A 23690-nucleotide genomic window follows, 5' to 3' on the forward strand; every position below is an offset into this window, starting at 1 on the left:
GCAATAGTCTCCACTGTTCCCATGCTATTCTTTAATTAAAACAAAAATAAAACAAATCAATGATGTGTTTAATTGTTTACTGCTCTACGAAACATAAACACGATGACATCTGTCAAATCAAACAGTTTTTATGGTTTTTGCAAGAAACTTGTTGGAGAAAATAATATAATAATAATTAATAAAGCGTAGATTTTATCGTTTCTTATTTTTCGTAGATAATTTTTAACAAACAAAATTCTGTCATTTATAAATTAATATTGTAGTCGTTAAAATATATATACTCTATGTAAAATGTAATGTTTACCGATTGCAAATATTAAGTTTTATAATTGTAAATTGTATTACGAATGTAATATTAGTCAAAATAAATACAATATATAAATGTTTTTTTCGGTTATTTCTATCGATAAATGTGTAAAATACAAAATTATTTAGTATATTCTTTCAATAACGAATAATTTCCATTGATGGTGAAGTAATTGAATCATTAATAAATTCAAGGGCTTTTGCATTAGTGTAGCTTCCACTTGCCAATCAATTATTATCAATATAGCTTGTTGACACGCATGACTTCCAGTTACTGTGGAACTCCACTATAGTGTAGCACACATTTACGTGACACATATGTACATTTGGCATATTTCAATGTTTTTGTGGATTATATGTATTAGGTTTATTGAAAAATTCTGGCCATTTATCACGTAATTATAGCGAGCGTATGGAAAGTTTTTTTTTCTGCCATTAAAATGGAACGAAGTTGTTGACACTGACGGAAATTACATCGTAAATTAAATATTAATGAACAGTATAAAAACGTAGTATTTTCTTTTACTTACAGAATAGCCAGAACTTTCCAACAGAATTAATATTATCAATTTGAATGTACAATATATGTTTTACTTATGGCACAAAAAATTATTGTAAAACTCAAGTATTTGTTATGTAAATTTACAATGCATTATTTAAATATACATACAGTGAAATATACATAAAGTGTGATTTATTTAATTAATTAAAATAACACTAAGAATTTTTCACTTATTTACAGATAACATTTAATCATGGAACAAATATGCGAAGAACCACATCTTAATATAACAATAGATGAAAATGAAATTGTTGATGGTGCTAAAGAAATAATTAAAAGAATTAGACAAACATGGCCCTTAGATAAGCTAAATTTTAAGGTAACAAATTGAAAAGGTGTATATATTTTTTAATGCTTTGACATTATGCATTTTGTTTTTTAAGCTATTATATGCTTTGATTAACATCTTAAATTTCCAATAAACTATTTAATTTACATATATTAACATTCCTTATATTTTTTCCAATTAATTTTCTTTTTAATTTGTACAGTGCAATACAATGATTAATATGAAAATCACAATAATAAAATGAGTAACTTTGTATCTTTATGTGTAACTTATCTTTGGATAACAAGTTTGTTTTTCTTGAATTCTTATCATTTGGAATGGGAATCACAGTACTATATTATGAATTTGATTTATTACTCTATTAATAGTGATTGTAAGAGAGATCAATTTATTTACTGTATAGTAAAGATTAAAAAATTGATTAAAAAAAGAATAGGTAAACATTACAATATTTTTTCTTTTTCAGATATTTACTGATGGAATTACAAATAAACTTATAGGAGTGTGGTATTCTGGGCATTACAATGATATGGTTTTGGTCAGGGTATATGGGCATAAAACAGATTTGCTGATTAATCGTAAAGACGAAACAAGAAATATTCGAGTGAGTGTAAATATTATAGAAAAAATAAAGGTAAATCAAACGAGTCTAAAGAAATATATACCTATATTTTCAACAGATATTAAACAAAGCAGGTTTTACACATTCGATTTATGCTACATTTAATAATGGTTTAGCTTATCAGTTTATTGAAGGTACTACACTTACAACAGAAATGGTAAGAAATCCTGATGTGTATACTTTAATTGCTAAAAAAATGGCTCAAATGCATAAACTGAAACCCAATGATGCTGAAATACCCAAAGAAGCATGTATTTGGAATAAAATAGAGAAATTTATGGAAATTATGCCAAAAGAATTTTTCGATGAACTGAAGCAAGCAAGGTAATATATTATAATAAAAAATATCGAGTTTCGATCTGTATTGTTTTTGTTTTTTTTTTTACTTATTATTCTTGCTTTCAGATTTGTGAAACTTATAAAACCAGTTAGCGTGTTAAAACAAAATTATCAGCTCTTGAAGAAGACACTTTTAGATTTGAATAGTGAAGTAGTCTTTGCCCATAATGATTTGCTTCTAGGAAATGTACTTTACAATCAGAAGGAAAATATTGTTACATTTATTGATTTCGAATATACTGCATACAATTATCAAGCTTTTGATATAGCTAATCATTTTGCAGAATTTGCCGGTAATTTAAATCTATTTTTATGCGATATATTTCTCATTTTTATACTATCTTAATATGTACGAAAAATATGTAAAATTATATTCAGGACAATTTTGTTTTAGGTATTGATAATCCTGATTACTCTTTGTATCCTGAAGAAGAATTGCAAAAAACATGGTTAAATATATATCTTCAGGAATACAATAATGTAAACTATGTACCTGAAAATGAAATTAATTTACTGTATATACAAGTAAATAAATTTGTTCTTTTGTCACACTTTTTTTGGGGTTGTTGGGGACTTATACAGAGTGAACATTCAACGATTAACTTCGATTTTTTAAAGTAAGTATAGTCAGAATACGTTATAAATGATAAGTAGGTATGTATTAGAAAATTTTGTGCATTCTTTACTGAAAATTTTTGTAACAATTTTTTACTATACTTTATGATTGATACTGTGGAAGTATATTTATAAAATTATCTCTTATCATTCGGTACGATATTTTATAGGTATGCTGCAATACGATTTAATGAATATTTCAAGTGGAAAGAAGAATACCTTCACATAAAATTATAGAATTTTAAATAACTTTTTATTTTTATGATTTTATATATTTGATTGAACTAGCATTCCTACAGTTTTACCATAACTATATTTTACATTCTGTTATGTACAAACGAACATTTTATAACAAAAGGTATATATGTATATACACACACAAACACAAAGTTCTGTTATAAACTTACATAAATGTAATATTATATTTAAACAGTATTATGTAGATAATGTACAAATATCATTGTTAAATTTATATATATATATAAAAAGTGTTATCTTCGGAATATAACGTTGTTTAAAAAGGGACACCAAAATTTTTGCATTTATAAATAGAAATATATTTTTATACAACCTGTGATGTCCCTGTGCATATCCTTAATGTTTAAAAACCTCTGGATTTACAATCCGTTACGTTCGATCACCTTTTCTACGCATAGAAACGCGAACGAAACAGAATGTTTTGAAAAGAAACATCGAAATTACTTCGAGTCTCGAACCCATATTAAAATTACTTGTGAGTTTAGTCAAACTATATGTTATTTGCGTTTCGTAAAGTTACTCATTAAACAAAACTTCGATATCCGCATTTTGTTCGATATTATCAATTAAAACAAGAATTATCGAACTTACAAATCAGGAATTATATGTTATACGTGCAATTTCGTATAATCTTGCACCGTACATATACATGTACACGTTACATTCACACACTGTTAAACCGATGTCATATGGTAAAGTCAGTCGTTTGACTAGCAAGTATGTTTTTGTCTGGGGTGATCACGTACGCATTGCACTCACTATAAATCAGTGTTTATTTTTAGTAGAGGCTTCGAAGATTTTCAAAAATACTTGTAAATACGCGCGTTGTAGCCAAGAAATGTAGAAATTTACCATTTAATCCAACTGCGAATGGTAATTCAAGACAATTTATGCGAAATTTCTGACCATCGTTATTCAAAACTACCCGTATCCGTATACGGTGAAAACGAACTCTCGGACGCAAATATATTCAACAGAACCACGAGCATCCGTAATTCGTTTACTTGGCTTTGAGTGTGCGTACCTGTCACAATATACAGATTAACACAGGGAACGAATCGAACGGCAGTCGAATTGAACGCCAATAAAGCTGCCGATGGAGTGTTTATTTTTCTTTTCAACGGTAGATACCTTTCCGTCGTGGTATTTTCTTTAATCGAACACAGTGTATTATTATTTGAAACTTAAACAATAGCGCGAAACACGCAGTGTTGCCACAAATCTACTCGTCGAATCAAGCCATTATTGTTTTATACTTTCTATTGTTTCGTTCTAATTAGGTACTCATGAAAGCTTCGGTTGGTTCTAATCTTAAAAACTGAACGTTATTTAAAAAAAAAAACAAAAAAAAGAAAACGGAAAGCGATTTTGGAAATATATACGGAATTTCACGAAGAAAATCGAATGAATTGTGCATATAACTTGTGCATGAGTCCCGGCATCGCGAGACAGTGTTCTGATTTTTAAAATTTCTTTTGGAAAACGTTGTGTGCTGATTGTGTAAGATGCATATTGTGTGCAAATGTTTGAACGTGTCCATTAAATCCAGGGGCACTGAACTACAAAAGGTCAACATTGACGATATTGAATTGACACCTCAAGAGCAGACCGACGGTTTCTTTCGTCAGGTGAGTTAAATAACTTTTTTTTATAATAATTGTCATAAATATTTACGAAACCTTTCAGTCTCTTACGAACGTTGAATTTATATATCAATGATGGATGAATACTTTTTATATGATATTTTTTTATGTAATTCACAATAGTTTTTTTTTAAACTTCCAATAGTTTCTTTTAGTCTGTATAAAGTATATTCAATGAAATTATGTTATAGTAAAATCAGCAGTATTTATTTAATAATAATAAATTCTATTCTCCAAATAGTATAAAAGAATATAACACTTTTTAATGAAAATATTCTTTTTGTCCTAAACAGAATCTTGCAACAATATCAGAACTTGATGGTATCACTAAAGAACAACCAGGTTTAGTGGAGATAAGGAATGTAGGATCATGGGTTATTCATCGTTGTTATAATTGCTCAATGTACACACATGCTATACACAAAGATTATGGTGCTGCTTTAGTTCTTATTAATAGTGATATTGTTGTAAGTATAAATTTTCCTATAGCAACAAAGTGTAGGACAATTGGTTTGTTAGAACTATTATTTCATCAATTAACTTTATATATTCCTTTTCATTTAAGCTTAATATAAGTTATGATTTTCAAAGAATTTAATATGATGCACGAAGCTTGATTATTAATTCTTTTAATTCTTGATCTTAATTTGTGTGTATTTTATTTTTATTACATCGTGCTTTTTATTGTAGACTTCACCCGAAGAAATAAACAAATTAAAGTCCAATCCAGATTGTAGTCCAATATTTAGAATAATACTTGCTCACAATACTTTGGATGAATTTGATTACCTGCAACCCACCAAATTTTCTGGTAAATTAATTAATAATTACAAGTGTTAACTAGTCGGGTGTGATTTAAACATAAGTTTGAAATGATAAAAAGTAAAGATGCATTTTAGTCTTTGTTCAGAATATACGTATTTGTTATATATTTTATTTCATTTATCCAGTATCACAGTTACCCAACAATATACAAGTGGCTTTGGGTGGTCTCCAAAAGCAGCTTGAAGAAGCTGTTCAACGACAGTCTGCAGAAATAGAAGATAAAATTCGTGCTTTTACAGCAGAGCAGTATCAATTATTAGAGCAGTTCCGTGAGAGAGCTCATAAGGAGCACAGAATATTAACAAGGTCTTACACCCGAATCACTGATACACAATATTATTTCGTAAGCTGTAAATTTATATCTATACATATTTTGCAGGTTAATATCCAAAGGAGAGGAAACAAATAGATTAACAAATAATATAGAAACACCTCCTACAACTCCAGATAGTTTTACAACCAGTTTAACTACCTCTACAGCTAATATGGTAAACCCGATGTCGCAAGTAATATCAAACGAAACAAAAATTATTACTGGTCCTAATGTTAAACACGAAGCAGGTGCTAAATATTCTCCTAATAATTCTTTTGTTGTAAGTTCATTGTACATTTAAAAATATATTCACAAATGATCATTTTAAATATATAATAAAAAATATTTGATTAATGTTTTATAGAATGGTAATGTAGATAAGAAAGATCTATTATACATATATACTAAAGAACAAACTAGTTTTGACACAGAAGCTTTATTTCCGTTGGAAGGAATGGAAGAATCTCAGATTATTAACCCTGTTCAATCTTCGGAAGAAGGATCTGATACAGATGGTAAATTTAGTTATGTAAATCTTAATTTGAATGTAACTACGTGGGTAATATTATCAATGTCTTATTCAGATTCAGGCCAAGATGAAGGTATTCACATGCCAAGAGGACAGAGAGGTGGGCATCCTACATTAGCTAAATCATTACCAGTTAGTGTTCCATCTTTTCCTTCGTTCGTGCGTAGAACAGTTCAAGATCAGGATGGTGATCAGGTATAAATATATATTTACTTTTTCTCGAGAGTCTAAACTATTATTATTGATCATATAGTTATATGTAATTATGGTATATACACTGTCATACGTGAGTGTATGCAGTAGTGCCCACATAAGTGACCGGATTTTTGCCCATATAAGTGACCGCGGTTATCCCCACTAATTCTTAGAAGCCAAGTGTCGTTATCGGTACATCGTAAATATGATTTCGGGTGTCAGCTATTGTATCTCACTCGCACTTATCCTCTTTCCTTATCTCCGTTGAATTCTGAGAAGTAACCATGCCCACATAAGTGACCGCGGCCGGTCCCGAGCTTGGTCATTTATGTGGGCACTACTGTGTATTACAGACTAATAGATTTGATTAAAATGAATAAAATGCTATTTCAGTTGTCAAGAGATCCACATGATCCACATAATATACGAGCTTCAATTAAAGCTTTAGCTAAGAGCGTTCATGGTGATACAGTATTTGGAGACTTGCCACGTCCTCGATTCTCCACTCAAATCTGACTTTGCAACAATTTTAAAGAAAGAGAACGAGTTTACGATAAGAAAATAACATACATATAAAGTACCTATTATCCGTAATTTGTCTTTCAGTGAATGCTACAAGAGATTGATGTATGCAAAGACAGAATAAACATAGAAGTCTATAGACGTATTGATATTTTGCATATTTTGAATACATTTGAAAGTCAAAAAGTATTTCAAATCATGACTTTGTTAGTTTGTTCAGTTATTTTGTACAATGGAAAGATTTTTATACCTGCTGTGTCTCGAAGCTATAAAATAGACGTGCTATATGTTTATTATTGGTCATGGAACGTATAATTTAACGAAAGTTTTAGATTTGAAAAAGGAGTACAACGTGAAATTTATGATGCCATATCTGAAATAAAATCAATCTAGAAACAAATTAAGGAACAACAAAGAAAGTTTCTTATGTATCAATTAGTAACTAAGCTATTGGAACGATAATTTTACTATGATAGTTATTATTTTTACATCGTACTATTATCATTAGCTATAGAAAAACTCATCATAAGTTATGTCAATAACTTTAATAACAGATTATTGTTATAGACTGCACTCATGTTATACATAATGTTTTACTATATTACATCAGTTCTCCATATTTGTTCAGTTTGTTTAGAATACCCAGTTCTTTATCAAATAAGAGAATTATGCATTTCTCGTGTAGATTCTATTATGCTCTTTTTTTTTTATTAATAATATTTACATGAAGTTGCATTCAGTGCAACTATGTAAATTGTTTATTAGTAGTATCTATTTTTTTAAAAAAAGTACTATTTTTCACTAATATGTTGCAAATAACTATTTTTCATTATTTTCAAATATAATATCTGGGAATATTCATATAAAAAAATTCATAATTTTTTTTATGTTTACTACGTGTCTCTTAATATATGTATTTTGTGCCCAACTGTTGACTAACTAATAATTTTTAGTTCATTTATTAGTAAAATTAAAATCATATTTTCAGAAAGTAAATGTTACGTTTCCAGGAAATATTTTTACTTATGTATTGTTTTTGTAAACGTATATACAAGATGAACTTAAAACAGTATACAATGTATATGTTGCTATATAGAAATGTACGTAAAACATATTGAAAAAGAAAAAAAAAATGATTTATGTACGATTCTGTACAAACACGTTAAATTATGGTTAACGTTAAAATAGATAGTTTTAATTTACTTATATATTTTGAATTTGCTTCAGGCCACTTGCTGTGTTACTTTTTTATAGATTTATATCATTAGTTTCTTAAGGTTTATAATTTTTGTACGAATCAACAATCATGTGATAAGCAACAAGTTACAGATTAGAAACAAACAATGAAGCGAATTAGTACAAAAAAAATATGTGGCTTTTCTAATCATGTAATGCACAATTATGAAATTGTATATCAATGTTCTATTGGTCAAATTATAAAATGTTAAAAATGCTTCTACGATAAATCTTTGTCATATATAAAATTGATTAATGAAAATAAAATGTTGCTATATGAAGAGAAAATAAAAAAAAAAATACATAATCAGATTATCATCGGTGCTTTTATTTCAAGATCCTTTACATTGTATAGTGTAATATGTTTCAGTCGTTTCCTCTTTTATAAACTTGTATAAAAAATGTTCTAAAAATGCAAAAGATCTAGCATTCATGTAATTGATCGTAAAATTACATGATTTTAAACAGTATGGTAACAAGTTACAAGATTTATCGTAATTATTTAATCACGAATAATAATAGAAATAAATTTTCTTTTTGAGAAGAAAGTTACTGTAATATTATTATTTTGGCAAATATTTAATAAAAAAACGTGGAAAATGTGTTATACAATCTTAAAAGATTATATTATGCAATTGAAATTTCCGTAAACAATTTCTTATTACCACCAAAGTCTTAATTGTGTGATTTGTTTCATTATAAATAATACTGTTGTTGAACGACACGTTTATTTATTCAGGCAAAATTATGAATTAATTAATTAAAAAATTAATTAATTGCAATTTCCATGTAATCGTTGTATACGTAAGTTATGAATTTTATATGTATATACAACCTCGGTTATCAATGGTTGATTACGGCTTTATTTTTTGCAGCAAGCTCCATTTGTGCAGCAGCAACAGATTTCATACCCTCTTGAACATTTGATAAATTTGCTTTCCAGGCTGCTAATAAATCACGCAGTTGCATCCACTGTGGTCGACCAAACGTTCTATGCATAGTACTTGAAATAAGAACTTTGCGACCAGCTTGATCCATACGAGCTCTAACGAGCTTTGTTTTTAGTACTGCAACATTAATATATATTTTTTTTCATATAAACATGCATTGAAAAAAATTTATAAAATAAATTTTATTAACAATGTGAATGTCGAATACTTGGATAACTTAATAAAAGTAAAGTTTTATTAAGCCAGTACTGATTCTTTTATATACCCTGCATATATTATCTCTATTTTTACAATTAAGCCTGGAGATTAGTTTCATTTATGCAGGGTAACGCGTGTTCACTATTTTAAAGCAAACTGAGTAACATACATGTTTTAATTACATACCATCAATAATGAAGCTTTCCACTTCATCTTCTGTAATCTGCAATTCTTCCTGTATTGTGTCAAATGACATTTCAGGGTTCGTTTCTGCTAATTGCATGAATGTTAATAATCTCATTTTCTTCATGTTCTGTTCGTGATTTAATCCTACACAGTGAACGTATAATGTATCATTCTTATTAACAATAATATTTTCAACGTTTAATTAAATGCTTAAATACCAAGTTGATGTTCTACAAATTCCTTGTGATGTTGATAAAAGTGTAGGTATCCAGGTAATTTATCTTTCACAAATACCAAAAGTAAATCATGAATGAGTTCCCCTTCTAAGAATTTCACTGGTTTTAATGCAAGTAGTGGATCAAGTAAAAACGTGTTTGGATCTGCTAATGCAGCTAAAATACAACGTTGTGCATCTTCTCTAGCCGCAGACGCATTTTCTGCTGTATAAGTTCCTAACAGTTCCACCATAACTGCAGCAGCCTGTTCTCTGTATAATTTTTTTTTACTCTATATGTATCACTACATTCCATCGAATGATTCTAAAATAAAATTTAATTTACCCTTGTTTGCAACTTAAAAGTACTTCGTGAAGTAACCTTAGTAATTTTTGCATTTGTTCGGTCGATGGTGGGAATGACGCAAATTGTTGTTTCAATTGTTGTATTCCTCCATACACTGCTTTTACTTGTTCTACATTGCGTGCAATTTGAACTATGTGGTAATAAACATGATATCTCATCGGAGAATCATCAGAAAGAGATTGAAATAACAACCATAATCTAGAAATATTTTAAATTATATGTTCATATTGAAACATTTATAACATATACAGGGTGTTCGGCCAACCCTGGGAAAAATTTTAATGGGGGATTCTAGAGGCCCAAATAAGGCGAAAATCAAGAATACCAATTTGTTGATCGAGGCTTCGTTAAAAAGTTATTAACGTTTAAAGTTCCGCCGGTACTGAATTTTTTTCTCGAAAATGCGCGAGATTTCGGGGGTATGTCTATTCACCAAAAATGATTGTAATTGACCCCTGCAACCGAAAATAATTTTTCCAAAACGATTTGAAACTTTTTTTTTCCGTCGAAAAATTTCATACCTTCTCGAATTTTTTTCTAAAAAGTTGGTAGGATTTCGAGGGTATGCGTAATGACCAAAAGTGATTGTAATTGACCCTCGCAATCGAAAATAATTTTTCCAGAACGATTTGAAATTTTTTTTTTTGTTAGTCACTTAATTAGATTTTCGGTGAGGAATTTTTTTCTCGAAAACGCGTAGGATTTTGAGTGAATGTGTAATGACCAAAAATGATTGTAATTGACACTCGCAACCGAAAATAATTTTTTTAGAATGATTTGAAAAAATTTTTTTTCGCCGAAAAATTTCAGCACCTATCCGATTTTTTTTCTCGAAAGTGGATAGTCTATTTTTCTATCATTAATAAAATAATTTTTATCATTAATGCCTAAAACAAAGTGCAGTCCAATGTTCTTATCAACTTACGCTTTTAAGCACACTAAACCAAGTTTATAACCAGGTGCTTTGGTTAGTTTTTCACAAAATGCTAATATTAAATTTTCTGCCCGTTCCGTAGGAATCTATAACAATAAATTTAAAATAATTTATTAACCTTAGGCTATTAAAACATATACAATCTTGACATATGAAAACACACAGTACTTACCACTATCATAATTGATACAATGTCATTTAACACAGTTTCAATTTCATTTTCGTTACCCTCTTTAAAACAGGCTTCACACACGCCAATAATTTTGTGCAAATCATCCTCGATACCCTTCGGAGATTTTTCTTCGCTAATTTCAGCACCCAAACCCTTAAAATATACCCTCAGTTCCTGTGCCTAGAAACCAATAAGTAATCAAAAATATTTATTTTAATTACATATATTTAATAAAAAAGAATGTTAGAGTCAATTTTAGTAAGGATATTCGAAAGAATGTGTTAATAAAAAAAATTTGTTGAAAACTTGGTATAACCTAGAACTTACAGATGTTTACAACGATAAATTAATTTACGATATAATAACATTTTAAAAGCAGCATTGTAAAGGTTTAATCATTTAACATAATGAAGATATGTTTTACCTGATCTTCTAAAGGTAATTCCATAAAAATCGCCGGAACCTGCATTTTGGTAAGTACTACCACGTTTCTACAAGCTAAAGCAGTGTGGTCAGATTTGGCATAATTGAGTGCATCGACGGCGACACTAGTAACGACGAACTTCCTTAGCGTCTAACACTCTAAAGTTTGTTAGTAGAGAGAGATCGACAGACTATTCAAATTTCGAAATCAAAGTATTGAATCACATGGAATGAGAAAAACATACATCCATGCACGGAAAGAAAAGAGTAGATCATTGTTACCAAACGCTAAACCGGTGCCACTCTCTATTTAGAAGAAAATAAAATGATATTATCAACTGAAATGTTCATTCAGATTTCGGCGGTAATTGGCAAACTTTGGTAAATTTGAATCGATTTGTTTTAATTTTAATACCGTAAATGATGAATATGTATGTCATTTGTTTTTTTGCTCTTTTCAATTTTATTACATAAGAATAAAAATAAGCTGCGACGAGCTAAGCTAATAAAGCTTGAATAATGCCACTTGGCGATTCAGTCGTGCGATAACTATAAACTTGTCGGGACATGCGTTGGCGTGTGATTTCCCTCAATAGCATTATTAATGTACTCTTGCCTATTGGTACATATGTACCTACATATATCCACATAGTTAAAACGCGAATCCCGCCACATGAATTCTGATTAGTTGTAAATTGAACTTTAATTTTTCTAAAGTCACTAGTTTGTATTTGTATACAAAAATTCTACGTCAGGTTATGTTCGATACTTTGGCGACTTCAGAGTAGAAAACATTCTCTATTTAAAAGAAGTACGTACGTACGGTCAATTCTCGGTTACAAAGCGCCGTGTTAACAATGTGTGATTATTAAAGTCTTATACAGAACGATCTTCATATCTTTATTTATATTTTTTTTTTGTGAAAAACCTATTTTTGAATATAGTAGTTTCCGGTACGTTTCCACCACTTCCGTGGACGGCCATTTTATAAGACGCTTCGTGTTCGCGTATGTTTGCATGTACGGTGTCTTTTGTTCTTTTTAATTGCGAACTTCGAAATAAATTCTTCAAGTAGTTTAAGTCGTTTGTGCGGTGAAAGGGGCCTCAAGGATGATCAAGCAAGAGGAGTAAGTATGGAATAAGAATTTATAAAAATTTTGCAACGTTTTCCTTGTCGGCGTACAGAATCGTGGACGATTAACGTAAACCGACGCTAATTATTTCATTACGTCGCTAGCGTATATTTTTTAAGAAAGATTTCTGTTAGTCCCGCAATATTAGCAGAAATTTCTATAGGTTATGAAACTGGCTATGCATGTTACATTTTATGTACATTATTGAGAATAATAGCTAAAGCCATCTTCTCATGCACGTTACATCTATGTGCTTTTATCAAAATTAGGAATCAAATACCAAATAATGACGAGAGAGACAGAAGTAGGGAACGTGATCGTAATCGACGATCGGATAGACAAACTCGCATAAATTCTACTAGCCGTGATCGAAGCAGAGAACGTAACGATCGTGGTGGCAGAAAAGCATCAGACCGTCGTATTTATGTATCAAACATTCCCTACGATTTTCGATGGCAAGATCTCAAAGATCTCTTTCGAACCGAGGTTGGAAAAGTCGCGCATGTTGAACTTTTCACAGATGAAAATGACAAACCAAGAGGCTGTGGTATTGTTGAATTTGAAGATTCAGATTCTGTAAAGGTTGCTGTAGAAAAAATGCACAGATACGATATTAAAGGGAGAAAACTTGTGGTAAAAGAGGTAGTTAGTATATTGTTATTGTTACAAACTTTATACAACTTTAAATTGATAATATTTATAGTGTTGGGAATAAGCATTACAATGTTTTTTCATTTTAGGACTTTGACATTGAACGTGATAAATATGGTCGTTTGGCAACAGCTCGTAACAATGACAGAGTTCGTGATGACAGATTTAGGGATCCACCCAGACCACAGGGTGGTGGGAGACAAAATATGAATGCACCTAGTGGTGGCGGTGGTGGTGGTGGTGGCGGCGGCGGCGGAGGTGGGGGTGGTGGAGGTGGTGGCGGCGGTGATAATAAATTTGGAAATACCTATGGTCTAAGTACTCAGTTTTTAGAATCCTTAGGCATTAACGGGCCATTAGTTACTAGAGTATTTGTGGCAAACGTAAGTGCATCTTAGTATAAGAAATATAATAAATCATTATATTATTTTATAATGTAAAAATGAGTTCTGTACTTTGTATACTTAGCTTGATTATAAAGTGGATGAAAAGAAGTTGTTAGAAGTATTCAAATTAGCTGGTAAAGTGCTGCATGTTGAGTTAGGGAAGGATAAAGATGGAAAATCGCGAGGATTTGGAGTTGTAGAATATGATCATCCGGTAGAGTCGGTACAGGCTATATCCATGCTTCACAATCAGCAACTTTTTGATAGGCGTATGACTGTTCGGCTCGATAGAGCGAATGAACCAGACATGCCGCCAAAATTACCAGAAGGTATGTACTAGTACCTATTATACTTATAATTTATTATCTGGCTAAAGAAATTGAAGTAAACCTTGAATGGAAAATAGGTTTGAAGGGAATTGGAATGGGCCTTGGAGCTGGTGGAAATAGATTAATGGATGTAGCTAGAAATATTCCTAATGTTCAAGCAAACAATCCACCTGTTGTAAATCCTATTTCCGCCCCTGTCTTGGCTGCTGGAGCCTTTGGTGCTGGTTTAAATAACGTTGTACCTGCACAATTAGGTAAGTTCCGAAGTTACATAATGGATATAATTATGTTAATCCGTGCGACAAAGAAATAATGAAAAAACTATTTATGTGTTTACAGCATCCGCGTTGACAAACACAAACGCTGCAGCTCTTCAAGCAAGCCTTGCTGGAGGGTTAAGTGCAAACTTGACCACCAGTTCTCTGCTGAATTCATCTTTGACAAATGAATTGGCTTCTAATTTAAATAGTTTTGGCGGAGGAGTTGGAGGTTTGTCTAATTTACAGGCCTCATTATCTGGCGGAGGAGGCAACAATTCGTTCGCACCGCGAGGCTTATCTAAAATGGACAATGATGTAGGCTTCGGTGGAAACAATGCTTTTGGTGGTTCTAACTTCGGCGGCGGCAGAGATTTTGACAGTGGATTCAACAGAGACAATGATCGCGGCCCCGGCGGTGGCGGTGGTGGTTTTGTCGGGAATCAAGGTCAAGGAGGAGGTGGTAACAGACAGAATACCAATGGTTCGCGACCGATGTCGGATACTGTTCTTATAGGAAATGTGAGTTATATTTTTTTATCTTATTTTCTCTAAAGTTAATATTTTTCGAGATATTCAGTTACTAAAGTACATAGTAATATTTAACTTCGACTGATTTTTAATCGTAGTTTTAAAGTCGTTTTTCGAATAGAGCATTTTCTAAGATTATTCGGATGGCTCGTCTTAAGTACCTCGCTCTAGATAATTTATGAACAAAAATTTGTTCTTTAAACTTAAATAAAGTTTCTGTATTTAGAAATGCATGTGATTGTTACAGCTACCACCAAACACGACGTGGCAAATGTTACGTGATAAATTTCAAGATGTTGGGGAGGTCAAATTTGCTGAAATGCGGGGCACCGACATGGGAATGGTGCGATTCGCAAATGAATGGGATGCTGACCGTGCTGTGTGTATCCTTTTACAAATATACATTTCAAAGTAAAACTATTTGTATTATGTAATATGCGACATATACAAATATATTTAAAGAATGTATATGTTTAGTATTACACAATAGAAATTGTTTTAATATTATTTTTTATACGAAAATGTATTCAAAACGGAGACTAACATTTGAATGATTTTTCTTAATAATATGTATAGCTATGATGAATCGATCACGTATCGACGGCAGAACGATCGATGTTCGCCTGTACTAAAAGCTGGAAAACACACTTAAGGTAACATTAATAGAGAGCCTCTACAGAGCTTGATGCTTAACCGTAACTTATTGATGCAGCGAGAGGAGACTGGGGTGTTCGTATGTCGTCTGCAGGATTGTTCCACTCCTGATGACAATACTTGAAATTCATCCTAGTTGTGTGGCAGAACTTAGGACAGTGGGTGAGAAGTATCTGTCGTTGGAAGATCAACAATCGTGTTTTAATGCCTACTTCAACGTCGAAACACTCATTGGCTGCCGGTGATCACCCTTCCTTTCTACGACTGTTTCACTTAAAATTCTTTACCAGATTATCGTTCCTTTTTACAGTGGAAGTCTATTAATGGTTCACTCCCAAAATCAGTTTTTTCGAGTGATTGATACATAGTTTAATTGTTAGGTTTAGGTTCATAATGTTCAACGTAATCTGTAGGTTTTTCAGTATGTAGGAGTATGCTATTTACAGTAATTATCAAACGTAGCTTGTAAGTTTATTTCTTAGTTTTCATGACGAGAGATCAATCAGTTTTCCCACATTCCGGTTGAACGTGACGCTCTGGTCGTTCGCGGACTGGTCAATCGATCAGGGACGGATTAATCTTTCAAGCATAAATATTAACGCGATATAGCTATTACGGGCTTTACAAGTTAAAGTTTATCCATGTATGATAGATACTTTCATGCACAATCCTACATAGATCGTGGATGTGTGTCGATTTTTCTGTGGTATCGGTCGCACTCTATTCTTGTATCTAATACATAACAAGATACATCATGGCTCAACAGGGGACTGTGTATTGTTTCCATTGTAGTTCTACAGTCTGATCTTTTACTCGTCGCGCCACATCGTTCTAGTAATTTGGAGATTCAAGTAGTGTATAAAAATTTTAGTTGTCATTAGGAAGGTCCCTTCTAGTTCACTCGCTTTGAGACTTCGGCGAACGAACATTGGATGACTTTGTACCCTAAATTTGGCAGAATTGTCGTACGTATTGTGCATCATAATATATTTACCAAAAAATACGAAATACGAATGTTTCTTCAAAGGACAAAAAATTTTTAATATCTTTTGGTGTTGAAAGAAATGAACATAAATAGGGGGTTTCCAGCTAATTTTATAACTACATTTTTTGGTAAACATATTTTCTCTCGCCATGTAGATCTCGAGGAACATTCTGCGAATTGTATAACACTCTTGTATAACCACAACATCATGACAGTGATTGAATAAAATCCAAATCCGTTTTGACTACAAAAAACATACTGGTCGTTGTGTTTTATTTCTGTGTTGTTGTGATTCTTTATACTTTAAGCAGGTCAAGCTGTGGATATGCATTGGCAAGGAGATATATATCGTTTCTGCAATTTATGTGTGTAATATATTTTTGCAGAATGAGAATTCCAACTCCATTGCACTTTAAACTGGAATTTCTGCTTAAAGATTTTACAATGTGTTCTTTAGATGTAGATATCCCTATTTACTTTTGAGATACTGAAGCTCTGCAATCCTTATGATGAATATTTGCTTACATCGCAGGTGAGATACTTTTTCAGGTGATTGTGGTTTGCTATTCCTCTATGCTGAATGTATTTCAAGAAGGAATAATTTGCTTGAAATCTGTTATCAAAAATTTTATCCTGTTGTATTGGAACATTGTTAAAACAATATTCGGATCGTCAAGTTATACATAGTATTCTTTCTCTGAAGATTGTTAACACAGTTTTACTGTAGATTGAAATAGTGTCTTAAAAAGGTTTCAGGGGAAGTTAAGACTAGATGGTAATGTGGCATTTCGTTTCTAACATTGTGGTTGATTCTTATTTATTATAGCATTGAGAGTGCATCTTCCACATTCACTGACAATGATGTCTGGTCTTAAAAAATTGCAAAATTTTATATGTTCTATGTTGACTGATGTAATATAAGAAGCGAACCCTTGGTTTGGTAATTATAACTTCTATGGTAAGTGATGGCGAATTTTTTATATTCTGGTCTTTGCTACAGTTGCCAAGGAAACATTTAATGCGTGTTATTATGCACATTGTTACCTTTTTAATAATCGTCGTCGATCTCCGCTGTGTGGTTGCCAAATTTGTTTCTTAACATTTGAAGGACGGTTGTATCTTTTTTTCTTATAGTATCATTGATGTTAGGGTCTTATTTAATAACGCATGGGATCGTGTGCAATGGTGTTTGCTGTACTATTTCCATCGTAAGTGATCGGATATTCGTGTTTTTATTATTCCATGAGAAATGTTAGTGGAAGGATTTATGTAACCATTCCTATGAATATTGGAAACTTAGGGACAATAGAATTTTCTCCTTGATATAATTCATACATGTCGTGGTGGCCAAACATTTGTTTAAAAGGAAAAGGATTAGATATTATCTATAAAAATGAAATTTTTAGGATGCTGGTGCGGATTAAATATATTTTGGATATATTATTAACTGTTGAATAGCAGCTAACATTTTACACGAAAATGAGGTAAGTCTAAGAATTGCAAAAACAGATTTTTATGTATATGTGTTCTTCTTCCAGGAAAGCTATCTTGCCTGATCACAAGGTTGTCGAATGGTAAGTGTTGTAAGGTGAAATTCAGTGTTATATTTACGAATAGAAATACAATAGTGTCTGTTTATATACATAAGTCCTGCTCGATTATATGTAAAAGAATTATCCTCGCCACAATTTTTTTTCTGGCGTGCGAGACCCGTAGACTCGAACAATCGAGTAAAAAAAACCCTGCTCGTAAAGCTACAAAACTATTGTCACACCATACATTTTAGCTTGATATAAAAAAAAGTGATAATTCAATTCCTAGAATGAACTAGAGACCCATCCTGAATATGTATAACACGGTGGTAGCCCGTTGTTTTCTTAAAATTATTTTTTATTTATTTTTGTATATAACCGGAAACTATTGCAAATAAACATTGCGTCATAATATTAATCACATTTGTATTTCCACAGTATTTATATTGTAAAACAGTTAAATTGGGTGAGTATAAGATATTTCTTTTAGAGAATCAGTGTTTGTGAAAAACGATAAAAGTGTGTGAATCAATCGCCGAGATAAAAAGACCTGTTTGAACAGTATAAATATATTGAGTTGTTTGAAACACCGTCGACGAAATTATAAACTCTATGTGATTTGTTTAAAATTTTGCCACAATCGTGTTATTTAGTGTCAAGTGAAAGTAGTTACAAGTTTTCGAAAAAAAAAAACACCTTATCAAAGCATCTAGCGTCCGTTAATTTTTATGTGTAAATAATTTATAATACTTATAATCTATATGTATGTATATTACGTTTGAAATAAAGTTACGTTTAAGAACCGATGGAAATGAATCGTTCAAGTAAATATCATATACTATAAATTAAAATATGCTCGTAGCTTTAATATTTTGAGTAATATTCGGAATTGAATACTTCTTACCATTGTCTAATAGACCTCTATTAACTTTCACGTAACGGAATGTCAATAGTTCGATTAGTAATGATTTACAAACAGTGCTGTCCGGATATATGGCGCCAAACCTGTCCTCTTACATGACCACAATCTATCCCCACCAATTCTTTATACTGATAGTTTGGATGCCTGTGACCGAGCATGTTGCAATTTTATAAAATCCAGTCCTGATCATTGGTCATATATCCAAACACCACTGCATTGAAATAGAATGTAAGAGCGTGTAAAATACTATTAAACGATAGGAGTAACTATGGACATTGTTGCATAACGTCCGGAAGTATGGTCTTCTCACGTATAATTTGCGTACTAATTTGCCAAAAGAAGAATGTTCGATAAATTGTTACAAATTTTAAGTTTATATTTTCTTTGTATTCGATTATTATTACAACTTCTGGATCAACAATTTAAATGATTTATAAAACTTATTTTCAAGTATGTAATTGGAACGAATGAAAGATATAGAAAATAGAAAGAAATTGACTGAGAGAAGGATGTTCATTTCAGAATTTTGTTTCTTTTATGTTAACACGTTAACTGTTTTCCATGTCCAAAGATACCCTCGTTAATAATTTTACAATTAGAGTTCTTCCATTGTAAATAATATTACAATACCTTGTAAGTATAAAGTTCCGGTCGCCAGTAACCACCATGACAATTAACGGGTGCCAGTTTTATTATTTTAGACGTATTAAGAAATTTTGAATAAATTTATTATCATAAACGAACGAACGTTTATTTCCTTAATGTATATGTACGTAACAGTACGTAAGGTTAATTAGATGAAAATAAAATATTTCTATATATTATTTTCCTATTAATTGCTCTAAAATCATTGTGTCCTGTTTAACATTGTACAACGTTCATCCACAAAGGTGAAAATTCAATTTACGACCAATCAAAACGTGTATCATGAGATACGTTACATTCAAAATAGGCGGTTATACTTTTCCGACGTTTATAAAGATTTTAATCGTATGTGCAATGATACGTTTTAGAGGTATTTACGAAACGATTAAAAAACAATGTTGATCGTCAAGCTTAAATTCGTCTTTTTACTATTGGTTTCTTTTGTGTAAATAAACAGATTGGAATATGTGGAGCCACTCGTCAGGTTCTGCATGTCGTCCGCTATCTTCCGTTTCCGAATAGCAGAAGACATCACCTTGCGTGAACCAATCACGAGCGAAGCCCGTTCTTCTTCTCTCGTTTCTGGTATTGCTTCTGACGTGCACAACTTTTTTGGGTGGTGGAGGTTCATTTTTTTATTGTAAAATTTATTAAGAGAATGGCAGCTCAGTGGATACGAAACGCAGTAAGTAACATGTGTCGATCAAGAAACCCTCGGAACAGCCAGTGTCCTACACGTAACCCTACTTCTTCCCAAATTGAAAGGTTAGAATTTTTCGCAGATTGATTATATATCCGTCTGCTTGGCTGTAATATCTTGGCAGGCTCTCCGATTCTTATATCATTCGTCGTTTCTCTTTTTCCATTCTGGAATATTAATTTCCTATCTTGTTCCTGTTATCCTATTTTACGAAATGCAATATTACTCGTTGCATGTCCTTACCGATAACTGCGAATTATATCAATGTTTTATTAACAGATTCCAAAGATCGGCGTTGGCCGCCTTTACAGCAGCAAAGTTCAGAAATGTACTCTTATCCCCGGAGACGGTATCGGGCCCGAAATTTCCGCAGCTGTCCAAAAGATTTTTGACACTGCCAAGGTAGGACGGATATTTTTTTTCCTTGTATAAAACATAATTTAACAATTTTTATCTGTGCACGAAATTGTTTATGTAATGTGCATGTTAGTCAGTTAAATGGAAAGTAGTAATAATGTTTATTTACTATGACACTTTTGTTACGTTTTTGCACAGTTGTTAGCACATCCTAAATGTTTGTACACTTTGATTTATGAATTATTTGCGATTTTGATTCTTACAAGGTGACCCTATTTGTCCTACTACTAACCTTAAGGAGTTTATTTTAATCTTACTCTTATACAGGTTGATCCAATTGTAAGCTAAATTCAGTCTGCTCTTATTGTAGTTAAGGTATGTTTTTTTTTTTTGTATATTTTTTTGCAATGTATAAACATGTAACATATTTGTGTGCAATCTTTGTAATTTAATGCATGGGATTACATAAGTTTGTTTATATACAATGATAATTGTTTTTAATATTCAAAAAGAACTATGCAATATTTCTTAGTACGAATGAACAGATTTGAATAGTAACATTCATAGGTCTTCTATTGCATAACAGTATTACTCAACTATTAGTATTTGCCACTGTTCATCTATTTATGCCTTTGTATGATAGTACTAATAGAAGTAAATGTGTTTACATTTAGATAATGTTTTAACTAAACATTTTTGTTTCTTTAATATACATATATATAATTATTTATTGACAAATATATCTTATATACCAGGTGCCAATAGAGTGGGAATCTGTTGATGTAACACCAGTAAAAGGTCCAGATGGTAAATTTGGTATTCCACAAGCTGCCATAGACTCAGTTAACAGGAATAAAATTGGTTTGAAAGGACCTTTGATGACTCCTATAGGAAAAGGACACAGATCTCTGAACCTTGCATTGAGAAAGTAAGATTGTTTTTATCTTTGTTGTCAATATTGGAATATTGCCTTAATTTTATTACAGCTATTTGAAATTGTTTATGTTACATAATTGTGTACATCATTAAAGACACATGGTATTTGAATTGTTTAAATTAATTTAGACTGGATTTTAATTGGACTTAAAATAATATTAGAAATTTAGACAATCTCATAAAATATTGAATTAATAATTGTTTTTTTTTTTAGAGAGTTTAATTTATATGCCAATGTTCGACCATGTCGTTCTTTAGAAGGATATAAAACATTGTATGACAATGTTGATGTAGTTACTATACGAGAAAACACAGAGGGAGAATATTCTGGTATAGAACATGAGATTGTAGAAGGAGTTGTACAGTCTATTAAATTAATCACTGAAGAAGCATCTAGTAGAGTAGCAGAATTTGCTTTTCAGTATGCTAAGGATAATAATAGGAAAAAGGTACACGATTAGAATTTTTTTAAATAATTAAAAATATTTTAAGTAAATTTTAATTCGTCTTGCAGGTAACTGCTGTACATAAAGCAAATATAATGAGGATGTCGGACGGTTTGTTCTTGAGATGTTGTCGAGATGCTGCACAAAAATTTCCTTCCATTAAATTTGAAGAAAGATACCTGGATACAGTGTGTCTAAATATGGTTCAAGATCCTAGTCAATACGATGTACTTGTAATGCCTAACTTATATGGTGATATTCTGTCTGATATGTGTGCTGGACTTGTAGGAGGACTTGGTCTCACGCCAAGTGGAAATATTGGCTTGAATGGTGCCTTATTTGAATCTGTATGTAACAGATATTAATAATTATTTATTATGCAGAGTAATATGCAGTTTAATGATAATATTTTCGTTTAAAAACAGGTTCACGGAACTGCTCCAGATATTGCGGGTCAAGATAAAGCAAATCCCACAGCACTGTTACTTTCTGCCGTGATGATGCTCAAACATATGGGATTGAATAAGCAGGCGACTATCATTGAGAATGCCGCCTACGAAACTATTAAAGAAGGCAAATGTTTAACGGGAGATCTTGGTGGATCGGCAAAATGTAGCGAATATACTAATGAAATTTGCAAAAAAGTTTCAGCATTAACGAAATAGATAAGATGAGGTTTATTAAAAATAAACTGCCAAATACTCGTAGAAATGATACGCATGAGATCAGATGCTGTTTTTTAATGTCTCTGTAATTATTGTTTTAAAAATTTATTTCAATGTACATTTTCAGGATAAATCTGCAGGTTGAATCGAACGAACTGCAGAAGTAGAAAGATGTTTTATTCATCGGTTCGCATACATTTAGATAATTTTTTGTCGGCTACTTGTATTAGTTTATTGTAACATATTGTTACTCGACTTCGTGGATTTGCTAATTGTATAATAGCATTTAATATTGTTTCATTATGATCGAATGCACGCAGTTTCATCGCGTGTATTGACTGAATATACTTCCATGTATGTCCGTCATACTACATTTGTTATTATCAAAGATTCTTTAATAGGGTCTGTAAAAATAATTAGGCGTGTAAATTGATCTAGTGACACTGTATAATATTTCTAATTGAAATTGTTATGAAGGATACGCGGCCTCGAAGAAGAGTTTCAAGAATGAACAATGTGCAGTATTACACAATAACAAAACATTATAAATCAAATGTATCGTTTGTTATTGAACCCTGACAAATTTGTAAGTATCATTATGAAAGTATACTTGTAGGATCGAATTTAGAGGTTAAATTACACGTTCATTAGGAAATTGTATTTCACAAATAAAGTTAAAAATATCTATTAACCTGATTTCAAATAATTTTCGATCTATTGATTAAAAATTCAGAAAAGATGACGAGCATGTCTAATAAGGTAAATGATATAACAATTTTCGAATATTTCTCATTACGTTATGTCAAGCGAAGAAAGATAATGATTACGAAAAAGGGATTCTTTGAGTATCAACACTACATAGT

The 23690-nt window shown here is 31.4% G+C and overlaps 5 protein-coding genes across 13 annotated transcripts; 4 read left to right on the top strand and 1 right to left on the bottom strand.

The window, feature by feature from the left end:
- The first annotated feature begins 551 nt into the window (after positions 1-551).
- Eas (ethanolamine kinase 1) lies at positions 552-3304 on the top strand. Of its 5 annotated transcripts, none has more exons than XM_076762765.1 (7): positions 552-626; positions 1049-1187; positions 1624-1761; positions 1838-2103; positions 2185-2411; positions 2513-2735; positions 2904-3302. In XM_076762765.1, the coding sequence occupies exons 2-7, from the start codon at positions 1062-1064 to the stop codon at positions 2968-2970; spliced, it is 1047 nt and encodes a 348-aa protein (XP_076618880.1). In that variant the 5' UTR covers positions 552-626; positions 1049-1061; the 3' UTR covers positions 2971-3302. The 5 variants fall into 5 exon arrangements, with proteins under 5 accessions (XP_076618880.1, XP_076618876.1, XP_076618870.1 ...); XM_076762761.1 differs by having other exon boundaries at positions 575-783; XM_076762755.1 differs by having other exon boundaries at positions 575-942; positions 2904-3301.
- A 335-nt stretch (positions 3305-3639) lies between these two features.
- Positions 3640-8638, top strand: Pras40 (Proline-rich Akt substrate 40 kDa). The gene is made up of 8 exons (XM_076762705.1): positions 3640-4619; positions 4928-5101; positions 5325-5445; positions 5585-5765; positions 5839-6052; positions 6137-6287; positions 6357-6496; positions 6890-8638. Exons 1-8 carry the CDS (start codon positions 4497-4499, stop codon positions 7010-7012), a joined length of 1227 nt encoding a protein of 408 aa, XP_076618820.1. The 5' UTR covers positions 3640-4496; the 3' UTR covers positions 7013-8638.
- Eif3m (eukaryotic translation initiation factor 3 subunit M) lies at positions 5145-11801 on the bottom strand. 2 transcript variants are annotated; one of them, XM_076762729.1, is made up of 8 exons: positions 11700-11801; positions 11276-11455; positions 11095-11189; positions 10149-10367; positions 9807-10075; positions 9589-9732; positions 9090-9321; positions 5145-5423 (listed from the first exon to the last, which is right to left on the bottom strand). In XM_076762729.1, the coding sequence occupies exons 1-7, from the start codon at positions 11742-11744 to the stop codon at positions 9098-9100; spliced, it is 1176 nt and encodes a 391-aa protein (XP_076618844.1). In that variant the 5' UTR covers positions 11745-11801; the 3' UTR covers positions 5145-5423; positions 9090-9097. The 2 variants fall into 2 exon arrangements, with proteins under 2 accessions (XP_076618844.1, XP_076618834.1); XM_076762719.1 differs by lacking the exon at positions 5145-5423 and having other exon boundaries at positions 8705-9321.
- A 650-nt stretch (positions 11802-12451) lies between these two features.
- On the top strand, positions 12452-19304 carry Rump (heterogeneous nuclear ribonucleoprotein rumpelstiltskin). Of its 4 annotated transcripts, XM_076762587.1 has the most exons (10): positions 12453-12825; positions 13101-13476; positions 13572-13865; positions 13951-14197; positions 14275-14451; positions 14537-14686; positions 14777-14976; positions 15233-15368; positions 15562-15638; positions 15698-19276. In XM_076762587.1, exons 1-9 carry the CDS (start codon positions 12809-12811, stop codon positions 15615-15617), a joined length of 1653 nt encoding a protein of 550 aa, XP_076618702.1. In that variant the 5' UTR covers positions 12453-12808; the 3' UTR covers positions 15618-15638; positions 15698-19276. The 4 variants fall into 4 exon arrangements, 3 of the variants coding, with proteins under 3 accessions (XP_076618702.1, XP_076618682.1, XP_076618692.1); XR_013079459.1 differs by having other exon boundaries at positions 12452-12825; positions 14537-14976; positions 15233-15364; positions 15698-19304; XM_076762567.1 differs by having other exon boundaries at positions 12457-12825; positions 14537-14976; positions 15698-19273.
- Positions 19305-20238: 934 nt separating this feature from the next.
- Idh3a (isocitrate dehydrogenase [NAD] subunit alpha, mitochondrial) lies at positions 20239-23523 on the top strand. The gene is made up of 6 exons (XM_076783567.1): positions 20239-20408; positions 20703-20825; positions 21536-21708; positions 21931-22165; positions 22231-22509; positions 22588-23523. Exons 1-6 carry the CDS (start codon positions 20382-20384, stop codon positions 22825-22827), a joined length of 1077 nt encoding a protein of 358 aa, XP_076639682.1. The 5' UTR covers positions 20239-20381; the 3' UTR covers positions 22828-23523.
- Positions 23524-23690: the final 167 nt, after the last annotated feature.

The sequence above is a fragment of the Colletes latitarsis genome, chromosome 1, assembly GCF_051014445.1.
Source record: "Colletes latitarsis isolate SP2378_abdomen chromosome 1, iyColLati1, whole genome shotgun sequence".
Lineage (NCBI taxonomy): Eukaryota > Metazoa > Arthropoda > Insecta > Hymenoptera > Colletidae > Colletes > Colletes latitarsis.

What these genes read in the sequence shown, in the direction of transcription:
- Pras40 (XM_076762705.1), top strand. Translation starts at nt 4,497, where the DNA reads ATGCATATTGTGTGCAAATGTTTGAACGTGTCCATTAAATCCAGGGGC. An exon ending in GCAACCCACCAAATTTTCTG is followed by an intron (nt 5,446 to 5,584) that starts GTAAATTAATTA and finishes TCATTTATCCAG; the next exon opens with TATCACAGTTACCCAACAAT. An exon ending in AAGATCAGGATGGTGATCAG is followed by an intron (nt 6,497 to 6,889) that starts GTATAAATATAT and finishes ATGCTATTTCAG; the next exon opens with TTGTCAAGAGATCCACATGA.
- Rump (XM_076762567.1), top strand. An exon ending in AACTTGTGGTAAAAGAGGTA is followed by an intron (nt 13,477 to 13,571) that starts GTTAGTATATTG and finishes TTTTCATTTTAG; the next exon opens with GACTTTGACATTGAACGTGA. An exon ending in CGTTGTACCTGCACAATTAG is followed by an intron (nt 14,452 to 14,536) that starts GTAAGTTCCGAA and finishes ATGTGTTTACAG; the next exon opens with CATCCGCGTTGACAAACACA.
- Eas (XM_076762765.1), top strand. Translation starts at nt 1,062, where the DNA reads ATGGAACAAATATGCGAAGAACCACATCTTAATATAACAATAGATGAA. An exon ending in TAGATAAGCTAAATTTTAAG is followed by an intron (nt 1,188 to 1,623) that starts GTAACAAATTGA and finishes TTTCTTTTTCAG; the next exon opens with ATATTTACTGATGGAATTAC. An exon ending in TCATTTTGCAGAATTTGCCG is followed by an intron (nt 2,412 to 2,512) that starts GTAATTTAAATC and finishes ATTTTGTTTTAG; the next exon opens with GTATTGATAATCCTGATTAC.
- Eif3m (XM_076762729.1), bottom strand. Translation starts at nt 11,744, where the DNA reads ATGCAGGTTCCGGCGATTTTTATGGAATTACCTTTAGAAGATCAG. An exon ending in TTGTATCAATTATGATAGTG is followed by an intron (nt 11,190 to 11,275) that starts GTAAGTACTGTG and finishes TTATTGTTATAG; the next exon opens with ATTCCTACGGAACGGGCAGA. An exon ending in ATTTGTAGAACATCAACTTG is followed by an intron (nt 9,733 to 9,806) that starts GTATTTAAGCAT and finishes TTCACTGTGTAG; the next exon opens with GATTAAATCACGAACAGAAC.
- Idh3a (XM_076783567.1), top strand. Translation starts at nt 20,382, where the DNA reads ATGGCAGCTCAGTGGATACGAAACGCA. An exon ending in CTCAGTGGATACGAAACGCA is followed by an intron (nt 20,409 to 20,702) that starts GTAAGTAACATG and finishes TTTTATTAACAG; the next exon opens with ATTCCAAAGATCGGCGTTGG. An exon ending in ATGGTGCCTTATTTGAATCT is followed by an intron (nt 22,510 to 22,587) that starts GTATGTAACAGA and finishes GTTTAAAAACAG; the next exon opens with GTTCACGGAACTGCTCCAGA.